We start from the raw sequence: 26,884 nt of genomic DNA, 5'->3' as shown, positions 1-26,884 counted from the left end.
TGTATTTTCTAAGCATCGTCCTGTTTCCCGTAGAATGTAAGATGCCGATGGGACTGAGCACAGGCGTCATAGCAGACAGACAGATCAAGGCGTCTGAGTTTGTGGGTGAGTAGCGGCATCTCAGCCCCGGAGAGGCACCTCCTGCAATGATGCGGGACACAGCCTGCGAAGGCCACGCCCGACAGCCGCGCCTGCTGAGCCTGCCGGTTACTGCTCCTCCCCAGGCTCCTTCTGGGTCACAACATGGTAAAAATAGCTCAGTTTGGGCTGCTTGTCTGGTGGAGGAAGGAGCACCGTGGCAGGAGCTAAAGTCTGTCGGCACCCCTTTATCTCTGCCCCCTGCCCCCCAGGAAATAAGGTTCCTGAAGAGTCTCTCCCAGGGAAGACCAAGAACTTGGCCTCCTGACACAGGCAATCTGACCTATCAGCAGACTGGGTGAGAGGGAGCCTGTTCTTATGACCATGGGCCCTTTCCCCAAACTCTCCCCACTCATCCCATTCTGGGTTCGATCACACGCGGATATTCCAGCCACATTCCCAGGGGCTCCTCCACCAACTGTTAGAGTCCCCACTAGTGAGCCCTTTGCTCTGCCCGCCATTCACCTATTCAAGAAACTCTTTGAGTCATCCACTGACTGTGTGTCGGACACTCCTAATAGCCTTCACTCCCCAAAGCCCTTCCCGAAATCAAGAGGCTGACTGCGAGAGACCACAAGGCTCCCACAAATCCCTCCCCTGCCTTCCTGGTAGGCAGGCACACTCAGCGGCAACCACATCAACACGGCCAAGGAAAGATAAACATGGCCTGTATGCCAGAAAGGGGGCGGCCGGTGGTTGGCAACTGACCGGGCGCAGACGTCAAGCCGAGATTTCATCACCGTGGACTAGGTCAGGGGCAGAAACCTGCACCAACTGCCTGGTCTTCTAACTGCAGATGAGGGTCCCCAGGGGTCTGGTTTGCAGCATAGCTGAACTCGCTGGAGAAATTGCTAACTGCGTGGGTTTTCTTTTTTAATTCATAATAAATTCTTTTCTTCCTTTGGATTTAGGTTCTTGGGAGCCCAAGTTAGCAAGATTGAACAATGCTGGATCATATAATGCTTGGATGACAGAAAAAATGTCAGAATTTGACTCTAAACCTTGGATCCAGGTATGGCTTACCAATCTGTTAATATTTGCTGCTACTGCAATGATAAAAGTGACACGAATAATTTCTTCTCATTGTCCTCGCAATGTCCTTAGGGGAAAGAGCAATAACTAGGTGTTTGGCAGTATTCTAAGTACAAAGCATGCTCAAAACGAACTCTGGGAGGTTGGTTCTAGCAACATCCCATTTGACAGATGAAAAAACCGCGGCAGAGAGATCGACAGGTTCTCCAGAATCACACGCAGCTGGTTGGTGGTTGAGCTGGGATTCAGGACCAGGTCCTCTGCGCTCAACCACGAACTGCATGCAGCCATTTCATTGGTTTGCAAAGACCCGAGGGGCCGGCTCCTTAGTTCTAAAGGAAGCCAGTTGCACGGTGAATTGCGGCAGCACGTGGCGTGTTGATGAGGACAGGATGGCTCAGTGGCTTTGCTGTTTTGCAGGTGGACATGCAGAGGAAGGTCCTGCTCACAGGGATCCAGTCCCAAGGTGCCAAGCACTACCTGAAGTCCTACTACACCACTGAGTTCCGTGTGGCATTCAGCTCCGACCAGACCAACTGGCAGATTTTCAAGGGGAACAGCACAAGGAATGTGATGGTCCGTGAGCAGTGCCTTTCTGAGCCTCGCCCCGTGCTCACTGTGGCCGTGTCCACGCCTCTTTCTTTTTGTACAAATACTGCTTTTCTGGGCGTCAGACACATAAAGGGCTTTCTTAGGGCCTTGTGGAGGAAGCAGGTAAAGTGACTGGCCGGTCTATTCCAAAGTAGAGGGATAAGTCTGACTTCTGAAATTTCGAAACTCCACGAAACTTTTTAAAGAAGCACTTTATCATCAAACTAAATGCCCAGACTTTTGGGACGCGCAGATGGTGTGCAGCTGAGTAGAATGTCTGCCCGTGTGCCGTAAGCAGCTCACGTTAAAGACACGCCCCCAAGAGTTTTGATTTTGTTAACTTTCTTTACTCTCGCTTTCGGTGTTATCTACAACTCATTTTCTATAGTATCACTCAGCTATTCCTAGTGATAGTCATTTGTATTACACCGTAGGACAGATCCGAAAAATCGTAAATTAGGGTTCTCACTAACCACCAGTGGAGAGAGGACACAGACCCCAGTCAGATTCCCCGAAGAGTTTCTCTATATTCACAAGGGGTATTGGTACATAATTTTATTTTATTTTTGTGCTGTCTTTTCTGGCTCTGGTAATCAGAGTAACAGTAGCTTAAGAAATAAGTTGGGAAACATGCTCTTTTATTCTACCTTGTGGAAGAGATTGTCTAGTGGTAATTCTTTAAGCATTGGTAGTATTTGCCGGTGAAACCTTGGGGGCCTGGTGATGGCTCTTCTGCAAGTCTTAAAGTCACAGACTCAATCTCTTTAGCAGTCCAGTCTTTTCAAGTTATCTATTTTATGTCGGGTGAGTTGAGACAGTTGGTGCTTCTTGGATAAGCTAATCCATTTTCTCTGAGTTGTTGTATTTATGTCCAGAGTTGTTTGTAGTTTCTCCTTATCTTCCGTCTGATGTCTGCAAGGTCTGTAATGACACTGCCCGTTTCCTGTCTGATATTCTTCTCTTCTCACTTTGTAAGTCTTGTTAGAGATTTGCTGGGTGCTGTTTTTCTTTGATCTTTTCAAAGAACTGCCTCTCTGTTTCGTGGCTTTTATCTACTGTGTTTCTGTTTTCTGTCTGACTTACTCAGTTACTTTCTGAGTCTGCTCCTTCTTCTGTGCCAGCTGGATCTTTGACACTTCTCTGGCCGGGGGAGGGGACACAGTCCCCTTACTGCCGGATGGTCAAAGTCCAGGTCCCCCACCCCAGGAGGGACTTCCTCCTCCTTCTTGCCCAGTGGTGATGACATGCAGTTCCCTGGGAGCCCCATCAGGGACTGCGAGGATGAAGGTCCTGGGTCCCCAGCTGGCCTCCGCTGACACAACCCCGAGGAGGGCTCCGAGGTGCCTCACTACAGTCTCACAACCGCGGAAGTCAAGGCTGTAGTCGGGTGGGGCGGGGCCGTGGTTGTTTCTATGGAGTTTAGCTTGAAGTAGAGCGATTATTGTCTAAAAGTTCTCTCTTTTGCTGGGCCGTCCTTTCTTGGTTCTGAGGCTAGAGAAAGCAGGCTTTTGCCGGGGCTGTTTTGCCTGGGCCCATTGGTGTTTCCCGGTTGCTGGCTTCTTCTCCTTCAAGTCTGGGATCCATGGGGCGAAAAGGAAACCGTTTTGTTCCTTGGGTCCTAGAAATCCAACCAGTCTGCCCTCTTCTCTCCACGTTCTGATTGTTCTTATGTTTTCAGCTGCACTTAACAGGAAGAAGAGGGCAAAGGATGTCTATACCATACTCCTGAATGGAAGTACCCTCGAACATTTCTGAGACCAGATGGATTTGGTTCTGGTCACATGGAAACTTAAAATGACGGTCTGCAATTAGGCCGAAGTTTTACTGTAAAATCATTTACAGAGAATTTTTACATAACTAAGCTTTTTCCTTTTCCTCTAGTATTTTGATGGCAATTCAGACGCCTCTTCGGTAAAAGAAAATCGGTTTGACCCACCCATTGTGGCCAGATATATTAGGGTCTATCCAACTCGATACTATAACAAACCTGCCCTTCGGCTGGAGCTGCAAGGCTGCGAGATTAACGGTAAGGCACCGAGATGCGTTACTGTCTTACCGTCACTCAGAGAATCGAGATTGGGGGGTGGGGTATGGGAAAAGAGGGACACGTTTTATTCCTCTTCACTCGCTTTGGCCCCTAAAAATGTCTCTTGGGAAGCAGGGGTTCGTGACTAGAAGGACACAGGTGCTGGCGGCACCTGGATGACATGAACTGTGCCCTGACACTCCAAGAAAGGACCGGGGACTTGGAATGGCCCCTGTCAGCCCGTTTTCAATAGAACTGAAATGCGAACTAGGCCTGACTCTCCCCCAGTCCTCCAGGCCATTCATTTCATTGGAATAAAAGTATCCGGCCACATTCCTAGCACGTATTAGAGTTCAGGGAGTGTTTTTAAAGCCTAAGTCTGCTTCCCGACTTCCTGAAACCTTGACCGTACTCCGTAGTCCCATCTGCGCCCTGTGCAGGTCCCCAAACCGTTGCTGCGTTAGCTGCTCTTTTTCAGGGGATGTGATGAGACCGATGGTATAGATAAATCCAGGGAACCATCAATGGCCATAATAAAATTCTATTATATATAGCAAAGATGTTTAAGAGTCTTAACAACTATCCCCCTTCTCTGACTCTTACCCAGATGACTCTTACCCAAATTTTCTGACCCAGAATTTTTCGCTGCAGAGCACACACAGAAAATAATACTTTTCACTGGAGTAAAAGAATAAAGGAGCTGACCCCGGGCTTGGCCGATCTGGACACAGCCTAGCTGCTCCTGACCGGGGGAGAGGCAGACCAACACCCAGGCACACCAGAAGCCCGCTGCAATGCGCCTGCTGGGGAGCCTCGGCAGCCTCTCTCGGGCTGCGGGAAGGGCCACCGCGCGTGGTGGAGACTGGGACTGAACCTGGGAGTCAGTTTCTTATCAAAGCAGACAATGTCGCCTTACACTGTTGATATTCTCAGGGGTACAGATGTGGACCCTTTGCCAGTGCCCAGGCAGCACTGGCTTGTAACATCCCCCCCTGAAATTCAGCTCCGGAGCCGGCCGGAGCACTCCTTGAAATGTCTCTGTGAATCATTGTTTTTTCCTTTCCACATGGTCTATGATGTAAGTGGTAGGTTGTTCAGCTCACAGGGTCAAGCTACCTAAAACTGGACATTCAACTCTATTTTCTATACAAGAAGTATTACATTTTAAAAAAAATCTCATTTGCATATTAGTTATATTAGCATTCTTCTCATGTTAATTAGTATTCTTCTTTTTAAAAAAGCCTTTTTAAATTGATTTTTTTGAGAGAGAGAGAGACATCGGTTTGTTGTTTCACTTATTTATGTAGTAATTGGTTAATTCTAGTGCGTGCCCTGACCAGGGATCGAATGGACAACCTTGGCGTATCAGAAGGACGCGCTAAGCAAATGAGCTACCTGGCCAGGGCCAGCCTCCCCCCACCCCCACCCACCCACCCTGCACCCCCCCGCTGTGGAGGGAGTAAGGTAGCACTGAAGGCAACGCCTGTGTGATTTACTAGTGAGAACCATGTGTCACCCAGGTGACGGTGACGGTCAGGGGGCTGGGCTCACTCACCAGCTGTGGTCCTCACACTCTCAGACCAGCCCCGCAGCCTGTGACATTTAAATTCACACCTGGCAGAATTCTAGAAGGTGCCCAACCACCCTCAAAGGGCCGAAAATAAACCGTTAAACGTGAGTACCAAGGGTCCACTTTACCTTCTCCTTTTTCGCCGTTGTTGGAAGAAGAAGCAGAGTTTGTTTTCATGTCCACAGACAGGGGTCCTGTGCACCTCAAAGCCAAGCCCCGGGGCTGCATGACTCTCTGACGGAGGGAAATGAGTTTGGACGTTTTGGGGTCAGGCTGCCCGGGCCCAGGTTTAGTTACTGCGGGCAAGTTACTTTTCCTTGCTGTGCCTTTCTCCTTGGTAAAACAGGTGCCTAGGAGCATGGCATCGTAGCACAAGGAAGCCTGGAAACGGGTCCGCACGTGGCGGGTAGCAGCGGATCGTTGCGATGGCTGTTTTGTCGTCACTCAGCGGTTGCGGTGTTCCTTATCGCCTCTGCACACGAAGTGTCCGACAGGAAACGTCAGTGCCGCATAATCAATCGCGTTACTTTTCTCTCCGCAGGCTGCTCCACGCCGCTGGGCATGGAAAGTGGGAAGATAGAAAACGCGCAAATCACAGCTTCCTCGTTTAAAAAGTCCTGGTGGGGAGACTACTGGGAGCCCTTCCGCGCCCGTCTCAATGCCCAGGGCCGTGTGAATGCCTGGCAAGCCAAGGTGACTTATCCCCTGTGAGCACAGCCCTCCCAGCTTCCAGGAGAACACAAAGACCCTACCCTAAGGAACACGGGGGCCTGGGAAGCCAGGCAGTCACCCCCGTTCCTGCAGGTTGTGGTTCCCAGGTCTGAGAATCTAGGGTGGCTGCCTGCTTGGGAGCTGCAGTGTGGACTCAGGCTCACAGAGAAGTTGTTTATCATCTTTGCAGGTCTTCGTCTGATCTTAATTTAGACCAGGGTGGGCAAAAGGCCAGGCAGTGAATATTTTAGGCCTGGTGAGCCATACATTTCCTGTCAAAACTACTCATCTCTGTCATTGTAACAGGAAGGCAGCCATAAACATTATGGAAATGAATGCTCATGGCTGTGTTCCAATAAAACTTTATTTACAAACCCAGGCAGTGGGCCAGATCTGGCCTAGAGCCGTACTTTGCAAATCCCCTTTGAGACAACTGACATTAGCAATAAGTGATTTAGATTTATAACATCTTCTCTTCCCCCTTCCACATTCCACAGTCTAGCAATATTTTTTTATTTTCTTAAGAATGCCATTTAAATTGTTTTTGTTTCCATTTTTTTGAGAACTTTGTGACATTCTGTTACACAACTGGCAGCACAGTAAAATGCTGCAAAACCAGGGTTGTGAACCAGGATCTAAACTGACAGGGCCCCTGGTATCAGCCCCCTGAGTGATTCAGATGGCAGGTTGAGGGTAATCTTAATAACCAACTCACTTTACTGCGCTGTTCGACCAACCTATGGAATCAGAATGACATCAGCAATAAAAACAATCCCGCCAACCAATTTCATGCCAGTTCCCTATTTCCTGTTCTCCTAACTCCCTCCCTTAAGGAGCCCACGCTCCAGTTCCCTGGACTCTCTTCGGATCCCCACACTCTGACCTCACATCAGGTCACCAGTGGTACCAGTGGAGGAAGTGGAAGACCTTGGAACCCCACACGGATGGTTCTGGGCACCCAGGCCTATGCCTCCACACTCATTTCTGGACTTTCAGAGAATCTCAGGATGTTTGAACAGCAAGGGATTCTACAAGCATCTGGTCCAGACTTCCCTTTTCTGTCTCAACAGAAGCGGGGATTGAATAAGTTTGGTTTGGGCTGGTGGTAGAATCAGAAATCCTGTTCTCCCGACACACAGGCCAGAGCGCCTCCCGCCACCTGAAGCAGGCCACACACCTCACTTTGCAGTTGTGCAGAGGGGGAACTGAGACCCTAAAAAGTTAACGTGATAGACGCTATCCTGTTACATTACATGTATATAGTTTTAAAAATACAATCATTCAAAAAAGAAAAACAATTTCAAAGAGAAAGGAAGTCAGATGTTTCCCAGAGGATCCTTCAGACCCGTGAGACCATGCCACCCACCCTCCCCTTTGCAGCCTTAAGCACATGGCTCCGTGTACACTTCGCTCCTCCTCTTTGTGACGTAACACAGGCTCCAAAGACAAAACGCTGGTTTTTAATGCTGCCATTTCAAATCTGGGATTTTAGGTCAGAGGTGTTTGTTTCACTTGACCTCTGAGCATGAAATGTCTTCACAGGGTCTCTAGAGAGATGCTGAAAGTCTAAGCAAGGCGTGCGTGCAGATTGAAGGGTCTCTACCCCTTTTATGCCCGCAGAATAATTGTATGCCTAGAAAACTCCACCAGCTCCCTGTATTCCGCATCCCAAGCACAGCCTTGATTTGAAGGCACACTAAGATACCACCGAGTGCCACTAGAGGGCGTTAGAAAGCTAACAAAAAATTACCCACTGCAAATCACTTTAATTCAAATAACTTTCTTCAAAAATACATAAGGCATATGATTATATACATACATATGTATACATACAGACATGCGCATGTGAGTGATGTTGAGAAAAATATATCAATATCCATCATCTTGCATAGAACCGAGTCTATAGAGCATGAGGAATCGCCCACAGTTGAAAATTCACCTTCCATCACCGTAAAATTCAATGGTCCTCCTGAAAGTACGTCCCTCCAGACACGTGACCAGGCATTTTGTTCAGCCAGAGACGGGATCCTTGCTACACCAATCAAGCCCTAGGAATAGCTTTATTGGCTCTCAAACATCATCTGTATTTGGAGCATCTGCAAAGAAGAAGTTGGACTATTTCTCCTCTTTGACACTAGCAGGGGAAAGAAAAGTGGGACTTTTTAAAAAAACAAATAGATCCAATTCTTTTACAGGAAACCCTTCAGTCACATCAGCAATACCGTATGTTTAAGCAAACTTGTTTCCAGAATAACATTTACAGATAAGGTATCAATTTAATATTTTTCCCCAGCACATTTCATTTACTTGTTTATTCGACAAATATCTGATGGATGCCAACTGTGTGCCATGCGTTGTGGTCAGTGCACAGAAAGAAAACTAAGTTACCCTTTTCCTTAAAGAAGAAGGATACAAAGAAGTAACTAAATAATGATTGTGCCATGAGTGACATGCTCTGAAAGAAGTCAGTATATATCCTGTAACAACAAACAAGGAATTGGGAAGGCTTGGAGGAGACAGGGAATCCTAATGTTGAGGACAAGGAATCCTTTGAGCTCTGCATTTCTGGGTGACTTGGTCTAAAACAGCAAAGGATCTAACACCTGTTGTATCACTGTGTTCCTGTCATTTTCACAGGCAAACAACAACAGACAGTGGTTACAAATCGACCTGCTCAAAATCAAGAAGATAACCGCGATCGTAACACAGGGTTGCAAGTCTCTCTCCTCTGAAATGTACGTGAAGAGCTACGCCATCCACTACAGTGACCACGGAGAGGACTGGAAACCTTACCGGCAGAGGTCCTCCATGGTGGACAAGGTACAGGGTGGCGTCTCGGCACAAAGAAAGGAGTTAGGAAACTGGGCTGAGAACAGTGCCTTGTGTTTGCAGACGGCTCTCTGCATTTGGCAAACATGCACTGGTGTGGACCAGCTCTTTCAGCCCTCTGAATCCTAGCTCCGCGGGCACCTGGCCTTGGGACAGGGTCCGTGCTCACTACCTTTGTGCTTTGACTGAGCCGCCTGTGACGTGGCGAGAACACAGCTCCAGGGGGTGGTGTGGAGCTTCATTACCTGTGATAGAGAGATGGGGCCTGGGCCTGTGTAACAAATGACCGTGGACTGGATGACTTAAACACTTATTGGTGCACTTCGGGAGGCCGGGGTCCCAACTGGGGTGCCAGCAGGATTGGGTTTTGGCAAGAGCCCTCTCCCTGTTGCGTCCTCATCTGGCCTTCCCTGTTGAGTGCACACCAAGAGAGAGCTCCGTGACTCCTCCCCCTTTTTCTTATGTGTGTTCATTCCATTCAGTCTAATCCTAATGACCTCCCAAAGTCCCCATCTCCTCATACCATCCCACGTATTGGATACAAAATGCCAAATTTTATTATGTGCATTTTGGGAGGACGCAGACACGCAGTCCGTCGCAGGGGTCTGGAATTCCTTCCAGCATGAAATAGCATCCTATCGGCGTTGCCTTGGGTGCAGTGGTTATTCACGACCCATCAACTCTCCATGACCGTAAAACAACCCACCCCTAGGCTGGCTGTTTCTTTTGCCTGGTTTGGTTTGTTTCTCACTGTACCAGGTCAGCCTTATAGCAAGATAAGCCTCGTTGTCATAAACTGATAGTGATTTAGCTTCTGGTCTGTGTGAATCTTGGGAAACTTGCTGGGGATGCAAAAGAGAAAAAAGGGGAGGGACACAGTTTAGCTGAAGATACAGGGTATATTGAAAAGGAGAACTATAAATGCCCAGTTGCATTTTATTTTAAATGTTAATAATAGCTAACCATTTATTGGTGCTCCTGGGTGGCACTTACTAGGTACTTGTTACATGTTTACATACTTTTTAAAAAATCATCACACCTTCTATAATGTTATTATCCCTATTTTGCTAATGAGGAATTGAGAAACAGAAAATAGAGGTAACTTGCTCAGAGTCACACAGCTACAAAGGGCCTGAGGACAAAGACGGTTTTGCAGCTGTGCTGTGACCCCACATCGAATGTTCCATTTTTCCCTCATCCGGCTCAGACCCCTGGAGAGGTGGAACCCCTAAAGAGGTTGTCCACCTGGGGTCTGATTTCATAACTGACCGAGGGTCATCTCTGAGTTCATGTCTTCTGTGTTCTTGGGTGCCCTTGGTGTGAGCAAAAAGAATTTTGGAATTATCCGTAAGACTTTTTTACACTCATTAGACCATCATTAAGGTTCTTCTCACATTTTTGCTTTCAGGTTTTCGAAGGAAATAGTAATTTCAAAGGANATGAGGAATTGAGAAACAGAAAATAGAGGTAACTTGCTCAGAGTCACACAGCTACAAAGGGCCTGAGGACAAAGACGGTTTTGCAGCTGTGCTGTGACCCCACATCGAATGTTCCATTTTTCCCTCATCCGGCTCAGACCCCTAGAGAGGTGGAACCCCTAAAGAGGTTGTCCACCTGGGGTCTGATTTCATAACTGACCGAGGGTCATCTCTGAGTTCATGTCTTCTGTGTTCTTGGATGCCCTTGGTGTGAGCAAAAAGAATTTTGGAATTATCCGTAAGACTTTTTTACACTCAGTAGACCATCATTAAGGTTCTTCTCACATTTTTGCTTTCAGGTTTTCGAAGGAAATAGTAATTTCAAAGGACACGTGAAGAACTTTTTCAACCCACCGATCATTTCCAGATTTATCCGCATCATCCCCAAAACGTGGAATCAAAGCATCGCCCTTCGTCTTGAACTCTTCGGCTGTGATATCCACTAGACCTGAACGTTCAAAGGCGCAGGAAGGACTCTGAAGGGTATCGAGCCAGTTAGAGTAGGCGTTGCTTTTTTAGTTACGTCAAATTCTCTATTAGAGAACACAGTTTTATATATGAAACTTTTATAATGTAACTCCTTGCTGCCTTTAAGGGAGGTGATGGCTATTATTTTTGCATTAACTTAAATACAAGTGGGAAAATATCATGAACCAATAAGAAAACGGCTTCCCTTTCACAATGATTAATATGCTATATAAAGTAATATTCCTGTAGTGAATATGCTTCGTGATAGTTCTTTCAAACCCTCAGCACATTAATAAGAGAAATTTAAAAAATAACAAAAACATTTCTAGCCAGGGTAGCTGTTCCTCCCACATTTTTCTTTCTAAACTGTGATTTAAAAGGAAACAAATGAGACTCTTAAATGGTTAACTTTCCTTGCCAGTGGAGGGGAAAACAGCCTCATCATGCGAAATGCTAAGTGCCTAAACTACCCCATCTGAGCTCCGTGGCAATGACCTTCAGCCCCTCCACAGGGAAAGAACACAAGCATGCATACTTCCCATACTCCCACGGGCCTTGTGAGTCCATCCTGCTTGGGACCGAAGGCACAGTGCTGCTGTTCAGCACGAAGGGTCATTAGACACAGGGCAGAATCAAAACAACCAGTGGGGAACTGGACATGGAGTCTTGGCTTCATCCGAGCTGACACCAGCTGGCACGCTGTTTCAAAACACAGGTCACCTCAGGCAAAGCTGATCTCTATGAAGCAAGCACTGGGGCTCTTGTCCCAGACGCAGCTCTGCTGGCCAGGAGGGGCCCCTGGCCAACTGACTGCTCTGTGGTCGCCCTCTTGAAATTCCCCTTAATAATTCTTCACAGTGAGTCCAACCTTTGCAGTTTGCAATAGGCCCCACAAATTAGGTAGCTAGCCCTGGGCCCTTCTCCTGAAGAAATGGGCAGGATCTCCTCTGATCTACTGAGGTATAATAGAAGCAGGAAAAATCACTGCCACATAGGAGGGTGGAATACCAGGTAGGGGCATTGATGAGAAGGGGCGTGAGATCTGACGTCAGTATCTCGCATGCACAAAAATAAGGCCACAACGTTCCAACAGCCTGCCTCGGGCTGTCGCTTGCTCTCATCCGAGCTGAAACCAGAAGCAAGGTGATGAGACTCCCAGCCTTTCCTTCCTGTCTGGTTTCTCTTTCATAAAAATGGAAATTACAGTGATTATGATTCACCCTCCCCAGTCAGGTAGACATGAATATGAATAAGAACTAGTAATTGATCTGAAAATTACTTGTTTGGGGATCTGCGAAGTATTTGGGTTATAGCTGATCCGTGTAAGAAATGAAAACCTCTCTTACTTTGAAATAAAAATATGTATTTGTATTCCTCTGTTTGAAGTCATTTAGATGACAGTACAGCTTCTGCCGTACAGTGCAAACCGTCCGCTGACCCACCCAACTCCTCTGTTTGTTATGTCATAACTGGTTGCGACAGAAAAGACATAAATGACTCACAGTAGAATCATGACTTGCAAAAAGAGCCCAACAGATGCAATCTGTGCGTTAATCATCCTCATTGAGAACTGGAGATGAAGGGCTGTGGGTGGATCGCAAATACAAAAATGGTCAGAGGGCAAAACACAAAATTAGTTCTCCAGGATTTTTTCAGGTTGCTGAAAGAAATGGCAAACGTCAAGACACCTTTTAGAATTAACTTTGAACAATCACCGTATTCTGAGTTCAGGACCATGTGGGCAAACGCAGGGGGGAGCCCTGAACAAGTAGCTTGGATCCTCTAAACAAGCAAGAAATTCGTCCTCCTCCACTTCTCTGGATGGACCAAGAAGAAGCCAGTCACCGACAGTGGAACTTGGCTCAGTAAGTGGCCCCCGGCACATACCTGAACATATCAGAGATCCGTGCTGCCATTTTTCTTGTGGGTTTTTTGTTCTGTTTTGTTTTTTTACAGAGAGTGATTTCATGGAACATGGTGAATGCCCGATTCTCCCAAGTTGTTACATGTTGGTAGTCGAGAGGCGGGGACAGCAGGAGGACACAGGCGCACAGAAGGACGGCGTGTGGAGAGACATTCACACCGCCGACGCCCAGGTAACAGAGTTTTTCGTAAAGTTTTTCTGCGCTGGGACAAATTCCACAGATTCAGGGTGTGAACGCTCTCGGTTCCGTGAAACGTCCTCACCCAAAGATACACGGGTATTTTGCATTTGGTGTATGGAAATAAAATGCAATAATATGAACTTCCCTGGATGGACCACCATCTCAATTTTTTAAAATAGGTGTTAAGCTTATTCTATCTATATGACAAAGTGCCTTGATGGGCATCGTAGGGGAGAGTCTATGAAGACGGTAGAAGGCGCTGCTCTGCCGCTTCGAACACTCGTCGTCTGGTTGCATGGAGACAACAAGCCTAGGAAGCAAACTCAGCCTGTGGGCAGACTTCCCCCTGAGTATAAGTTGTGTCAAGTCGGCCAGAGGAAGGACCCATGCAGAGTGGAGTCGGCCCGTGAAAGCTCTCGGAGAAGGGGTTTTGACCCAGACCTTGGAGACACTGGGCAAAGGCGAAGGCAATCTGTGCAGAACCCCAAAGAAGTGGGCTGGGGTAAGGGTCAGTGAAGACTTGAGAAGCATAAGAGCTTTACACTTAAATTTGGGCCCCTGTAAGCTTCCCCTGACATACCCACCCATTCTTCCTACCCCTTTAGGACACGGGCTGATACCGGCCTCCCCAGCGGCCTCCCTCCACCTCCCACCCTCCGCACCATGCCCATGAACTCAGTGTTTTTGCAAAGTCCAAAGAAATTAAAAACAGCAGCTACCTGGGAGGACCTGACAATCTGGGGATGAGGTAAGAGAAATATACGTAAACCAGACATATGCCTGTTCTGCCGACTACGCAGGGTGGGTGGTGGTAGCCAGATGAGAAAGGGGGTCACTGTTGGTACTGTTATGGCTGCCACTTCGGACAGGGCTCTGACTCACTGTGGGCGACAGGCCAGGCAGGCCCATCAGGGAGAATGGCCATGGAGTAGGGAGAGCGTGGGTAAAAGTGTTTTGCATGGGGGAAGCTGACTGACTGAGAGACGAGACGATCGCAGGGGAATATCTGGGTGACGGCAACGTTTCAAAGGGCCGATGAGATCTATTCCGCTGTGCGTTCCCGCCAGCCCACGTCTGAGCCACCTCACATTCAGCTGCGTGTGTGTGCTTTTCACCTAGGGGCCACCTTCGGTGTCTCAAGAACGATGTACAGATAGATAATTTCATATACGCACCTGCTTTTTTTTTTTTGGCAAGAAATTTGGTAATGGGTTTAGCTGTTCTATTCCTCCTTGTTGACTAAAGAGGCAGCCAAGTTTACAGTGTGACAGATAATGCGAAGCTTTCATTTTCTGAGTAGTCAGAAATAGTGACTAAAGCTGTATTTCTATGGAAAGTGCTTATAATCTAGGCATTGATTATTATTCATAGGAACATTATTAATGACAATGATAGTATGCATATGACATACTGTAATATCCATATAATGGTATTAATTATTATAAACGATTGTTATTCATTCCTGCTGTGTTGAATACCTTGTTTTACACCACCGATTACTTTTTAAAAATCATGGTAAAACATACATCACAAAAGTGGATGAAATGGCAAGTTTTAGAAGTTCACAGTTCAGGGGTGTTGAGTGTGCTCACACTGTGGTGAAACTATTATTATTTTTCATAGCTGCTCTGTTGTCAACCTGTAACTCCATCCTTTTCCTGGTGGGTGAACAGTCTGATTCAGCTGCATTCCAAGCTTCCGTTCCGAGGACTTTCCCGTGACGGTCAGGCATTACTTATGCAGGCCGAACAAAGAATCCCACCGCTCGAACCGACTCTCGTCAGTGGATTTAACTGGCCTAATTATGCTTTTCTCCAGGGTAGAGACTGTGTTTTGAGTAGCAGATGCAAGCACTGAGCCCGAGTCCGCAGTCCTAGAATGTGATTCAGAAATCACTGTAAATCATCCACGGACAAACTGGCTAATTTAAAAACAGAAGTAAGTAGCAATGTACTCCGTGAGAAAAATTAATTGGCTGCCAGTGGGTTTAAGGAGGCTCACGACAGGGAGAGGCACGTAAGCTGGGCCGGCGTCTCAGCTGGAAGCAATAGTCAGCGTTTTAGACGGGGGTGTGGTGTCGATTCTCAAGTCCGTGGTGGAGACAGGACTTTTCTGCACCAGACAGGCCTTTAAAAATGAGTGGCTGGTGGTGAGAACGTGGTTTGATATTTGCCAGGTTATTACAAAGAATCTTCTCTGCCTTGCCCTCCTAGCAGCCAACGCTCTAAATCCATGGTTCTCCTACTTGTTCAGATGGCAAAATAGTTAGAAAGCACCATGCTCTTAGTAAAAATTAACACAACACAATTTCATGTCTATTTGAACGGACTGATATTTTTACTTACCTCCTCTTATTCCCTCAAAAGTTTTACGGTTGCTTAAAAGAAAACAGAAAATTCTACTTGGTGACGTATGGTAGAAGTCAGAGCGAAAGCAGTAACAGAAGTAGGGACATAATCGAAAAGCAAGAAATAGGATGGTGTGAACATGCACACCAGTAATGGGGTGACTTTGCTGTGGGTGGGCCTGGGTTTAGCAGGAAGTCTTTTTAATAACAAGTGCAAAAAGAAAAGCCTTATTAGTTTTACAAGAGCGTGTGCCCCCAAAATGTTCAAAAGCAGAACTTTTCTTGATACTGACATTAAAAATAAGTTCTTCTCCAAGGCCTACAAAAAGGGGCCACCACATAACCTGCAGAGCGTCCCTAAGAAGAGCAGACTCGAAGATGCTGTCTCCTGTGCATCCCTCAGAGGCTGATGGATTCTCACGTAAGCACAGCTCCATGTAAATAAGACTTCAAAGGCCAGTGCTGCGTGGTCCACGTTCATGGCTCTCTGCTGGTCTGGCTTAAGCCAAAGGTAGATTTCACAGTCTCTAAAGCAATGGAGTGTTCCTTTGCACAACAGCTCATATCACAAATATTTTCCCTTTGGCATAATTTTAATAACTTTTCGGTGCCAATGGGCTCAGGATGGTGCACTTCGCAATGTATGACTACATTTGTGCCATGGAGTTCTGCTGTTACACAAGGGTCTATTAAGAACAGATTGTAGTAGAAGCCAAACATTTCAGAACGATTAATGGGAGGAAAATGCAAATTCAGAAAGTTATTTCCATTCACCTGATTTTTTTCTAGAATTATGGAAAAGAACACCTTTCTATTTTGGTAGAAGAAGACCTTAATCCAGCTCTCAGAAGAATATTTATGCTAAATACATCAACATTCATTCAAATGGTACATTGTACAGGCTAATTCCATTCTCATGTATAATTTATTTCACTTAGTGAAGATTAATCATTTCAAATAATCATCCTTCCTGAAAATGAATATTACAAGTTTCAGTTAAGTTCAATATTTATTGTTAATGATTTATTTTTATAGGAAAAAAGTTGCTTTTGGTACGGCAGAGAAGTGCCTGGCGGATGAATAGCCCTCAAAGAACTGGCAGACTTACTTACAAATTTCTACTTGCTATGGCCTGGTGTGCACAAATTACGTATTACATATTAATTTCATATCAATTTCTCCCTAATAGTTCCTTCATATTGTGTGGTTTGCTGTCGTGTTAACACTCAGTACAGTGGATGCTAAAGAAATAGTTTGTCCCAGAATTTGAAATCCTTTGGACAATAGCCTGGATTTTGAAACATAGATACTGTTAGGAGCTCCCGGGACAAGGTGTTTGCTTTCAGAAGGTGGCCTTTGTCAAGACTAACGCTCTGCAAATAAGACCGGGTTTATATTTAACCACATCTTCCCATTCTCCTCTCCGCCACGCACCCTTGTCCCTAATGCTTCACTCACTGCACGTGCTCAAAACTCACGAGATGCAAGATTTTTTTTACCTCTTTTTCGTATCAAGAGAACTTCCGAAGTATTGCTTTTTATCGCCGAGAAGACACATCTTAGCCCTCTTTTCAGGTGCTGGCCTGTTTAAACCTAAAACCACACTTTTCAAAAAACACCCTTTCTAACCATGTTCTTCAATTCCTTTCAAGCTCAATTTGTATGGATGGGGAAGGATGTTAAACTGAATTGCAGGCTTTTCCTCCAATATGCCCTTGGAGTACAAGCTTTCTGGCTGATTTCCTAAATCCTCATCCTACCCCTTTATTTTTCTCTGTCTGACCTTTGGTCTGCCTCAGCCTTTGACCCATTGAAGATCTGTTAGTAAACATTGACAGCATTTTAGCATCTCCTGTCTTCGGCCCTCTTCTGCCCTTTTTATTTTCCCTCTTTTCTATTTTCCAGATAACACAGCCTTCTTATCATGCGCCTTTCTCCTTTGTCCCCCTGTGTAAGCTCGGATTCAATTACATTTCACCTCACGGTCACGAGCAAACGTCTCTTCAGTCAGTTCATGAAAAGCCAGGCACTGTTCCAGGTACTGAAGGGAACGGAATAGATCAAATCCGCACTCTGACGGCGTCTGCCTGCCTGTTCAAAGACACAAACAATAAACAATCAGAAAAACACCCTGGGTGTCAGACAATGTCCTTCGGCAAACGTAAATCGGAGGAGGGGACATGGTGTTTGAGGAAGGACGGAGGTCAATAACGCCAGTGGGGTGGCCAGGGAAGCCCAGAGAAGAAGGTGACATTGAAGCAAAGACCGGGAGGAGGAGAGGAAGTAAATGACATGGGTGTATAGAAGAAGGCATCTGCAGGCAGAATGAACAGTGAGCGCTTACACCTGCATGGGGAGGGGGTGGGGACCCAGGGACAGCAGGCAGACCAGCAGGCTGAAGCCCACGGAGCAGGAGAGTAGGAAGAGGAGACCAGACAGTGAAGTGGGTGGGGAGAGGCAGTGGCTGGGGGAGGGGACAGGGCAGGTCTGGAAAGCCCTGGGACTTTTTTGCTGAACGAGGTGAGAAGTTGCTCTGCGGTTGTGAACAGAACACTGTTATGTAAGTTATGCTTTAAATGAATCTGGCTGCTGGGTTTAGACCAGACTGTAGGGAACAAGGACAGTCACAGGAAGACCAGGTGAAATGTACCTGCAGATACATGGTGGCAATGATAAAGGTGGTGGGATTTGGGGCATATTTTAAGCCAACCAGATTTGCTGCTGGATTGGACAGTATTCGACCTAGCAGCTGCAAAATCCTCCCCAGAGAAACGGGGGCAGTGTTTTTAAAGCCCAGCACTGCTTACAAGCTCCTGCCTTTGTGTTCTGATCGATTGTTATCTGACCTCCTTGCATTCCATGGGATTTCGGCAGCCAGTTCCTGCCGGTGAGCAAGCGTGACCTGAACCTTGTCATCTCTCAGAACAGGTCCTCCTGCGGAATGTTAAACTGAACCAGCCAGAAAGTCCTGGTGGATCTCATAAACTTCCACCCGCCCACAGAGGCCTCATGTTCTCCCAGCTCATTATCTCCCGCCTGGGGCTCCCTTTGGCTGGCTTCCCTAATTCATCAGCTTTCAAAGCCTCAGCATGCCTTGTCTCTGACCATCTGCCTTCACCCACGGCCCCAAGGAACTCCCAGCCGTGGCTTCTCCAGGGTGCAGCCAGGCTGTAGCTAGGAGGCAGGCAGGCTGAGCGGGGCGGTCCCTTCGCCTATGCCAGTCACTCCCTGCAGAAGCTCGCTTTAACTTTCATACACCATAGTAGAATCTGCCCCCTTTTCTCGGCACACACCCAGCCTCCTAGCACACAGGAAAAACAGATAACATCCAGGAAGACTTTCCATGTTACACCGCCCCCCCGCCCCCGGGGCCTGTGTGTCTATATTTCCCGCCGCCTGCCCCCCTTCCCCAGGGGAAGAGGAAAGCTCCCAGGCAAGACTTTCGGTCCCAGCTCCCGGGAGTTCCCTCCCCAGCCTCAGAGGCCTGTTTCAAGCACAGTACAGATGGCTGGAGTCCTCACGTCCCCCAGTACCCGAATCTCGTCACCAAGAACTGAAAATGTCCTCTTTACTCTAAGCATCCCATCCAAGACCCCTCACCCTAGAATTCGGAAGAGTTGAAAGGCAAACATCATGGTGAAAATTTGGGGTTGGGGGGACCTGGACTGGAGGTCCTGAATTAGCGTCCGTATTAAGAGTTGGGAAGGCCCTGGCTGGCATAGCTCAGTGGATTGAGCGCAAGCCTGCGAACCACACGATCGCGGTTCGATTCCCAGTGAGGGCACATGACTGGGTTGCAGGCCAGTTCCCAGGAGGGGACTCATGAGAGGCAACCATACATTGATATTTCTCTCCCTCTCTCCTTTCCTTCCCCTCTAAAGATAAATAAATAAATAAAAATATTTAAAAAAAAAAGAGTTGGGAAGAGCATTTTCTTCTGAATCTCTTCCCTCTGGGTAGACTTTTCATGAAATGTCTGAAACCTTAATTTTCCACTGGAAGGTACTTTTCAAATACTGTACCAACCACACAGAGCATACAAAACTGAATGAGGAGAGACCATGAGCAAGTGGCCGTGTTTGTGTGTGTTCATGCACCATTGAGAGGGGGAGAGGAGAGTGACACATCAGAAGCATTTGAATAGATAAGGGCTGACTGTGGCTGTGGGAATCTCAGACAGCAGTAGTCCTCCGTCAGTCACGCGGCCACAGATGGGTACTGGACGGGAGCCATGCGCACACGCCCTCCACTTCATTCAGTACTTCCTGACTCCTGACTCACTCACCGCTGACTGCGACTGCTGCTTTTGGAGGGTGCCAGGAGAGGCCACCGGCTTTTAGAAGATAGGGCTTAAAACACTTTTTTTGTCTGAAAAGTTCTATGCATTCTTTTTTTAAAAAATATTTTATTCATTTATCTTTTAGAGGGGAAGGGAAGGAGAGAGGAAGAGAAACATCAGTGTATGGTTGCTTCTTGTGCATCCCCGGCTGGGAACTGGCCCCTGCCGGGAACTGGCCTGCAACCCAGGAATGTGCCCTGACTGGTATGCATTCTTTTTTAAAAAAATATATTTCATGTATTTATTTCTAGAGAGGGGGGACAACAGGAAGGAGAAAGAGTGGGAGAGAAACATCAATGTGTGGTTCCCTCTCATGTGTCCCCTGCTGGGAACTGGCCTGAAACCCAGGCATGTGCCCTGCCTGGGAATCGAACTGGCGACCCTTTGCTTCACAGGCCCGTTCTCAATCCACCGAGCTACACCAGCCAGGGCTATGCATTCTTAAAGAGAGATAAAAGTCTATCAGAAAATACATTATTCCAGCACCTGGCTCTGCTCAGAAGTCCGGTCAGTTCTAGCCTTGAGCGGAACCCATTCTGTGAGGCTGGTCTGATGTGAGCAGGCTCTTCAGCTGAGTCCAGAAGCATCCACCAGGGATGCTGCCTCACGAGTGACTGTCTGCTCCCAGCATGCCCTTGGCAAGCTCTCTGGGAACTTCTGAGCACACACTCTGAACCCTGGGCCACGTGCCTGCCAGTTCTCAAGGGAAACACCCAACAGCAGAGCTAAGACAACCAGCGCGCGTACTGGCAGGTTTGCTGTCTCCTGAGTAGGGGACAGGTTCACATATTGCTTAAACCCCATTAGAGGGGCATCCCCACACTCCCGCCCTCTTCTCTTCCATCTTGGTGGGAGCCCAGCTGCTGGAAGGCTGAGAGAGGCAGTTGTACCAGCAGGAATGGGAAAGCAGATGGGATCTGAAGCCAGGGTGCAGGCCCTGCCCGGTGCCAGACTCTGTTGCCAAACCCTCAGCACACAAGGTCATCGGTGGTGAGAAACAATGCCTTTCCTCCCCGGACTCAATTCATCTTTGCCACTTGGGCACAATCTCCCTGCTGAGTCAACCGATGGAACTCGATAGCCGGGAGGGCTTTTGGAGATTATCTAGTGCCAATTACAGCCATTCATCCAAAGTCACATATCCTGTCTGTAGAAAAACCTGAGCCAGAACTTAGGGCTCCTTATCCAGGGCTCCTTTCTACCTCAGTGAGCTTTATCCTAGACGGGCCCCCGGAGTGAGGGTGGCGTCCACAGACGCCTGTTGTCAGGCACAGCTCTGGAACGGCAAACAGAAATGAAGCCGCCACTTTCCAGGAAGTCTCGTTCTAGTGCTCATTCTAGGAGGAAGGATAGTGCGACAAGGAATACTGCAAGTGAGGGCGCGTACTCTGATGTCTAAAGCAGGGCAGAGGGACAGGGTGGTACCAGGATGAGGGGATGTGCTATTTTAAGCAGGATAAGGCGAGAATTAGGCAGAAACCTGAAAGCAGTGAGAGAGGACAGCATGCCAGTTTCTAGGCAGAAACTGTTCCAGGGAGAGGGAACTGTAAGTGCAAGAGTCCTGAGGTGGGTGCTCGGTGCCTCCAAGGAACCCCGGGGAGGCTGCTGTGACTGCCCCAGAGAGGCAGGCAGGGTGGGGACGCCCTGCGGAGTGAGCAGACCAGGCAGGGCGGCCTGACGGGCCATGCTAAAGTCTTAGGGCTTAATTCCAAATACAGTGGGAAGCCACTGGGAGGGCAGGGATTGGAGCAGGAGAATGGCGTTATCTGGATTAGGCACCAGGAAGACCACTCTGGCTGATACGCTCACAGACTACAGTGAGGAAAGGCCAGGGTCAGAAAGACAAGTTTGGGGATCCTGGGGTGTCTCAGTGAAGAAACGGTGACAGCTTGCAGCAGGGTTGTAGTGATGGAGGAGGTAAGACATCTGAGCAGGATCTTGGGAAGTTGGTGGGCACCTCGGAGCCGACCGCAGGGAGTCTGGGCCAGCAGTGGAGGCTAAGGCTGAAGGGTTAGCAAAATTCAGAAATGCATTTTGACTTTATTCAGTAAGTACCCCAAACTCTTAAACAATCGAGGTAAGGACGAGGATCATATTATACTCAACCTTAGGAGTATATGACGAGGATCACATTACACTCAATCAGAAGACTGTTCTGATTGTTCCATGGAGGCTGGCCTGAGCTGGGAAGACCAGAGGCAAGAAAACTACAATCAGATAAATGCAAGTCAGAGAATGATAGTGGGGTAAGAACATCTGAATTATCACCAACAAGAGGTTTGTCCTTACAGGGTGCGCCGTTCACACAGGATGGAATCGTTTAAGGACGGCGGGCGACTGCAGCATTCCACCACAGCTGTCAAAGGAAGGCGGAAGAGAGGGAGGGGTGGGTAAGAGGATAGCTTCCACGCAACGTGCACTGAGCAACCTCGGCGCTTTTCCAAAGGGCCTCGATGGTGTGGCAATGCCTCGCCTGCATGGCCCCACATTCCCAGCCCACACAGGCTGAGTGGGCTGATGGGGAGGCGACCCTTTCAACGGGCTGCACCATGACTCAGCTCATGTGGGGTGAAGTCTTGATGACTACATACAAAACTTTGGGGTCAAGCATTCGAGAAACGGGGAGGAGGGCCGCATGTGATCTGACCTGGCCTTTTACCGACTAGCCCAGCACAGTCACTGAGTTATTTTCAGGACACAGCTTGCTTCTGTTTGTGACAAAGGTCATCAATGTCGGGGCGTTTCAGGGGCACAGCCTCAAGTGGGACTCGGGGGACTGATTCACCACTGGCATCATATGCTCACCCAGAGGTTGGGGACTGTCTCTTTGTCTTCCTGGGGCACCAAGAACCAGACCTGGGACAACAGGCTCTCTCTAAACTCATGGTGAGGGAACACGTGTGACTTTGAAGGACTGAGATTCCCTGTCCCTCAGCGTCCTCATCTATAATCTAAGAAAAAGCCGTTTATAACTATCATTCTTGCAGGAATAAAGAATAGATGTTCTAATAAATACATTTGAAAGGCACTTCAATATTCTGCGTTCTGGGAGAACATCCCTGTGGTATATTATATTGAAAAGTAAAGAAATAACAACAAAAAAGCAAACAATCTGGTTAAAAACTGAGCCCAGGACCGAAATAGGCATTTCTCCAAAGAGGAAAACATGATGGTCAACAGACATAGTAAAAGATGCTCAACATCACCAATCATCAGCGAAATGCAAATCCGAACAGGAAGATCCCACCCCACACCTGGCAGAATGGCCATCATCAATAAGTCAACAGATAACAAACATTGACTGGCCAGGGTGTGGAGAAAAGGGAACGCTGTACAGTGTTGGTGGGGTTATCAATTAGTGCAGCCGCTGTGGAGAACAGTGTGGAGGTTCCTGAAAAAGTGAAAAATTGAATACTGGCCAGTGTGACTCAGTTGGCTGGAGCATCGTCCCATGTGCCAAAAGGTTGTAGGTCTGATTCCCAGGTGCGTGTGGGAGGTAACCAATGGATGTTTCTCTCTCTCTCTCTTTCTACCCCTCTTTCTCTGTCTCTAAAATCAAAAAGCATTTTTTAAAAATTGAAAGTAGAATCACCATATAATTCAATTAAATGGTTGGCCAAGAACTTAAATAGACGTTTCTCCCAAGAAAATATGAAAATGGAAAACAAATGCATGAAAAGATGCTTAACATCATTCAGCATTAGGTAAATAAGAATCAAAACCACAATGAGATATCACTTTACACTTCTTAGAGTGGAATAAAAAAAAAGAAAAATAACAAGTATCGGCAAGGATGTGGAGAAATTGGAACCCTCGTGCACTGCTGGTGACAATGTTGAAAGGTGCAGGGTCTGTGGCAAAGAGTGTGACGGTTCCTCGAATACCTAAACACAGAATTATGAAGTCGTCTGGTAATGCTACTCCTACATACCACAAAGGACTGAAAACAGGTGTCCCGAGAAATACATGCACGCAAATGTTCACAGTGGCACTCTTCCCAGGAGTCAAAAAATAGAAATAACCCAAACATGCATTGGTGGATGAGAGAATAAACAAAATGCATTATATAGACAGGATGGAATATTTCCCCGTCATAAATAGCAGGGAAGTACTGATACATACTACAATGTCAATCAACCTTGAAAGTGTTATGCTAAATCAAAAAAGCCAGACACGAAAGGTCCCATATTGTACTGTTATGGTAGAATGTGAGGCCAGAGGGGAGATAAAGGCGGGGCCCTCACCTTTGCCGTCTAACCAAGAACTTAATACCACGGGTTAGAAGCCAAGGCCCGACCGTTGGCTCAGTGAGTCTGAGCCTGGTCTGATGAGGCTGTCAGGTGTCCTGAACAACACAATGAACTATGGTGGCACAGGGGGGAGCCCTGGCAAATCTCTGCATGTCCTCTCCACTGGAGGGGGAAAGGAAACCTTGAGACTATATTCATCCCAAGGCCTAGAAGGGGCGGGGGACTACAGTGCCCAAAGAAAGCTCATAAACAACTTTGGGTAACTAACTGCCTGCCCTCTTGTCACATATTCAAAAGAAACAGAGTCAGGAGCAAGATGAGGATTCAAGCTAAAAGACCCCCACATATACCTACGTTTGGGTAGTCACGTAGCCACTGGGGGGAAAGACAGCGCCACCTTTACCCACCAATCAACATGTAACACTCTCACCCCCATCCTGCCAACTATGTAAGTCCATGGAATAAAGGACTTGCTCTCTCGGCTCTTTTTGCCACAAGGTGGGGGGGCCCTGGCCACCCGGCCTCTGGCTGGGGGTCCTCTAGCTACCCTGGGTGGCTCCTGACCACCTGGCCTCTGGCCACCCTGCTTTTGCCTCCCTTTCTTTTGCTTTCCCATGACAACTTAGCCCTAATAAACTTTGCTTGCCTGCTAGCAGGCTTGCTGACCTGTAATTCTCTGCTGGCATCAGCAAAGAACCAAGTTTCTGGGAATTTTTCCCATGACAGTATGATTCCATTTGAGTGAATATTCCGAAAGAGATGCATCCTTAGAGACAGAAAGCACATTGGTGTTTGCCAGGGGCCAGGGGAAGGGGAGAATAGGGAGTGACTGCTTAATGGGTACAAGTTTCCTTCTGGGTGGTAACATGTCTTAGAACAAGAGGCTGCGCGACATTGAGAATGAACTAATGCCACTGAGTTGGACACTTAAATACATTCAATGGGCAATCTCATATTATGTAAATATTACCTCAGTGTGTAAGATATATTCTGCTTACCTCTGTTAGCTTCCTACTGCTGCATAAATTACCGCCAACTTAATGTCATAAACATATATATAACCACAATTGTACTCATAGTTCTGTAGATTGGAAGTCCAGGGGGCTTGGGGGGGGCTTCTCTACTTAGAACATCACAGGCAGAAATCAAGGTGTTGGCTCACCTGGAAGCTCTGAGGAAGAATCTACTTCCCAACTCCTTTCGGTTGTCAGCAGAATTCAATTCCTTGTGACTGTGGGACCGGAGTCCCCGATTCCTTGCTGCTGGTCAGCCAAGAATCAGTCTCCACCGCTGCAGGGTGCCCACATTCTTGGCACATAGCCCCCCCAGCACCAGCACCCCGGGTCTCTCTTCAAACATCTCTCTGATTTCTGCGTCTGCTACCAGCAGAAGACAGTTCACCGCTTTGAAAGGGCTGGTGTGATCCCATAGCCCACCTGGATATTCTCATTTTTGCCATGTAACGTAACAATCACAGCTGGACTATCTGTCTCATCAGATTGGGTTCTTACTTTTTAATCTTAGGACTCTTAGTTTTGAGAACTTCATTTTTGTGGGTTGTATCTCTTGGTAAATGCCATGTTAGAAATTAAGTTTGGAATGTTTTTAGACACAAAAATATACAAGCACACATTCTCTGAGCCTTGAGTGATGACACCATCACACATCACGTGGTCTCCAGAGTGCACAAGNTGAAAGGGCTGGTGTGATCCCATAGCCCACCTGGATATTCTCATTTTTGCCATGTAACGTAACAATCACAGCTGGACTATCTGTCTCATCAGATTGGGTTCTTACTTTTTAATCTTAGGACTCTTAGTTTTGAGAACTTCATTTTTGTGGGTTGTATCTCTTGGTAAATGCCATGTTAGAAATTAAGTTTGGGATGTTTTTAGACACAAAAATATACAAGCACACATTCTCTGAGCCTTGAGTGATGACGCCATCACACATCGCGTGGTCTCCAGAGTGCACAAGGAAAGCCTTAGAATTATTATGAAAGGAGCTTGACCTGGAGGACCTCTGAAAATGCCCCAAAGAACCCCTCCGGCTTCCTAGACCGCAGTTTGAGACTCATTGCTAGGCCAACCATTGCATTTCTTTAGCGAGTAATCAATTCATATATTTTGGTGCATTTCATTCACTTGTACGGTCTTAGAAACAAATCATCTTTCCTTTCACTGGCATCGCTCCCTCTGGGAGACTTCTTTTTTGTGATTGACTTCAAAAAGTATGCTTTCTGCAAAAAGTGCCATTTGCTTATGAAGGAGAAAAATCGAGCTAGATGGGTCGTAGCATACATTGAAACAAAACAGTTAGAAAGCGTTTTGTGTGGGCTTGTTACTCTGCAAATACTGCGCTGAGAAAATTGCTTTCAGTGCTGCAGCTTGGTCTGCAGCGGCCGGATTGGGAAGGAGTGAGGCTGTGCGTCAGGCAGAGAGGCTTACAGGGAAATGCAAGGACTGGGGCTTTTCGTCCTGCTTTGCCCTTGAAAACTATGAGAACTCCTTTTTGTCCCCCCAAACAGATAGGTGGTATATCACAATTGCTTTACTGATCAAAATTTCCTTTTTAAAAACAGGCTATAGCATTCTCTTTGCATCCTGCTTGCAAAAGTGACAACATACAGCGAAATCTCTTTAACTCGCCCTCCATTAAGGTCCTTGTGTTCAGGGACTAGCTGGCTCATTCTTCTCATAATATTTTATGTGCTTTCCTTTCTTCCCGTTGTTAGGTCTCTTGGTAAACGCTCCGCGGCTTCCAAAGTCTTTCAGGGACAGCAGAACACGACTTAAACCACGAAAACTGCCGTAGGGTAAAGCAATCCCCTGCCCCAGAGGTAATGTCAGGCCTTGCCCACTAAGTCTCCGAGAAAAGGGAATCTGAATGGGCGTCCCGAGGGACGGGGACAAAGAATGAGAGACGGGGACGCCCTCTTTCGGATGAGATTCGATTCACGCGGAGCATCCTTCACTGACGAGCGGTAGCAGGGACCTTGAC

The 26,884-nt window shown here is 47.3% G+C and overlaps 1 protein-coding gene across 3 annotated transcripts in view; it reads left to right on the top strand.

The window, feature by feature from the left end:
• F5 (coagulation factor V) overlaps positions 1 to 12,216 on the top strand; it is a 53,822-nt gene extending 41,606 nt beyond the window's left edge. For all 3 annotated transcript variants that reach the window (XM_037034894.1, XM_037034893.1, XM_037034892.1), the window contains exons 20-26: positions 34 to 105; positions 1,050 to 1,150; positions 1,591 to 1,746; positions 3,643 to 3,787; positions 5,899 to 6,050; positions 8,706 to 8,888; positions 10,675 to 12,216. In XM_037034894.1, coding sequence (XP_036890789.1) covers positions 34 to 105; positions 1,050 to 1,150; positions 1,591 to 1,746; positions 3,643 to 3,787; positions 5,899 to 6,050; positions 8,706 to 8,888; positions 10,675 to 10,821 — 956 coding nt within the window. In that variant the 3' untranslated portion in view covers positions 10,822 to 12,216. The remainder of the gene's footprint in view (positions 1 to 33; positions 106 to 1,049; positions 1,151 to 1,590; positions 1,747 to 3,642; positions 3,788 to 5,898; positions 6,051 to 8,705; positions 8,889 to 10,674) is intronic.
• The last annotated feature ends 14,668 nt before the right edge of the window (positions 12,217 to 26,884 follow it).

Source organism: Sturnira hondurensis, unplaced genomic scaffold (assembly GCF_014824575.4).
Source record: "Sturnira hondurensis isolate 20B ecotype Veracruz unplaced genomic scaffold, ASM1482457v3 Scaffold0022215, whole genome shotgun sequence".
Taxonomy (NCBI): domain Eukaryota; kingdom Metazoa; phylum Chordata; class Mammalia; order Chiroptera; family Phyllostomidae; genus Sturnira; species Sturnira hondurensis.
Note: the sequence above shows the minus strand (reverse complement) of the source record. Positions and strands in the feature narration are given on the sequence as shown.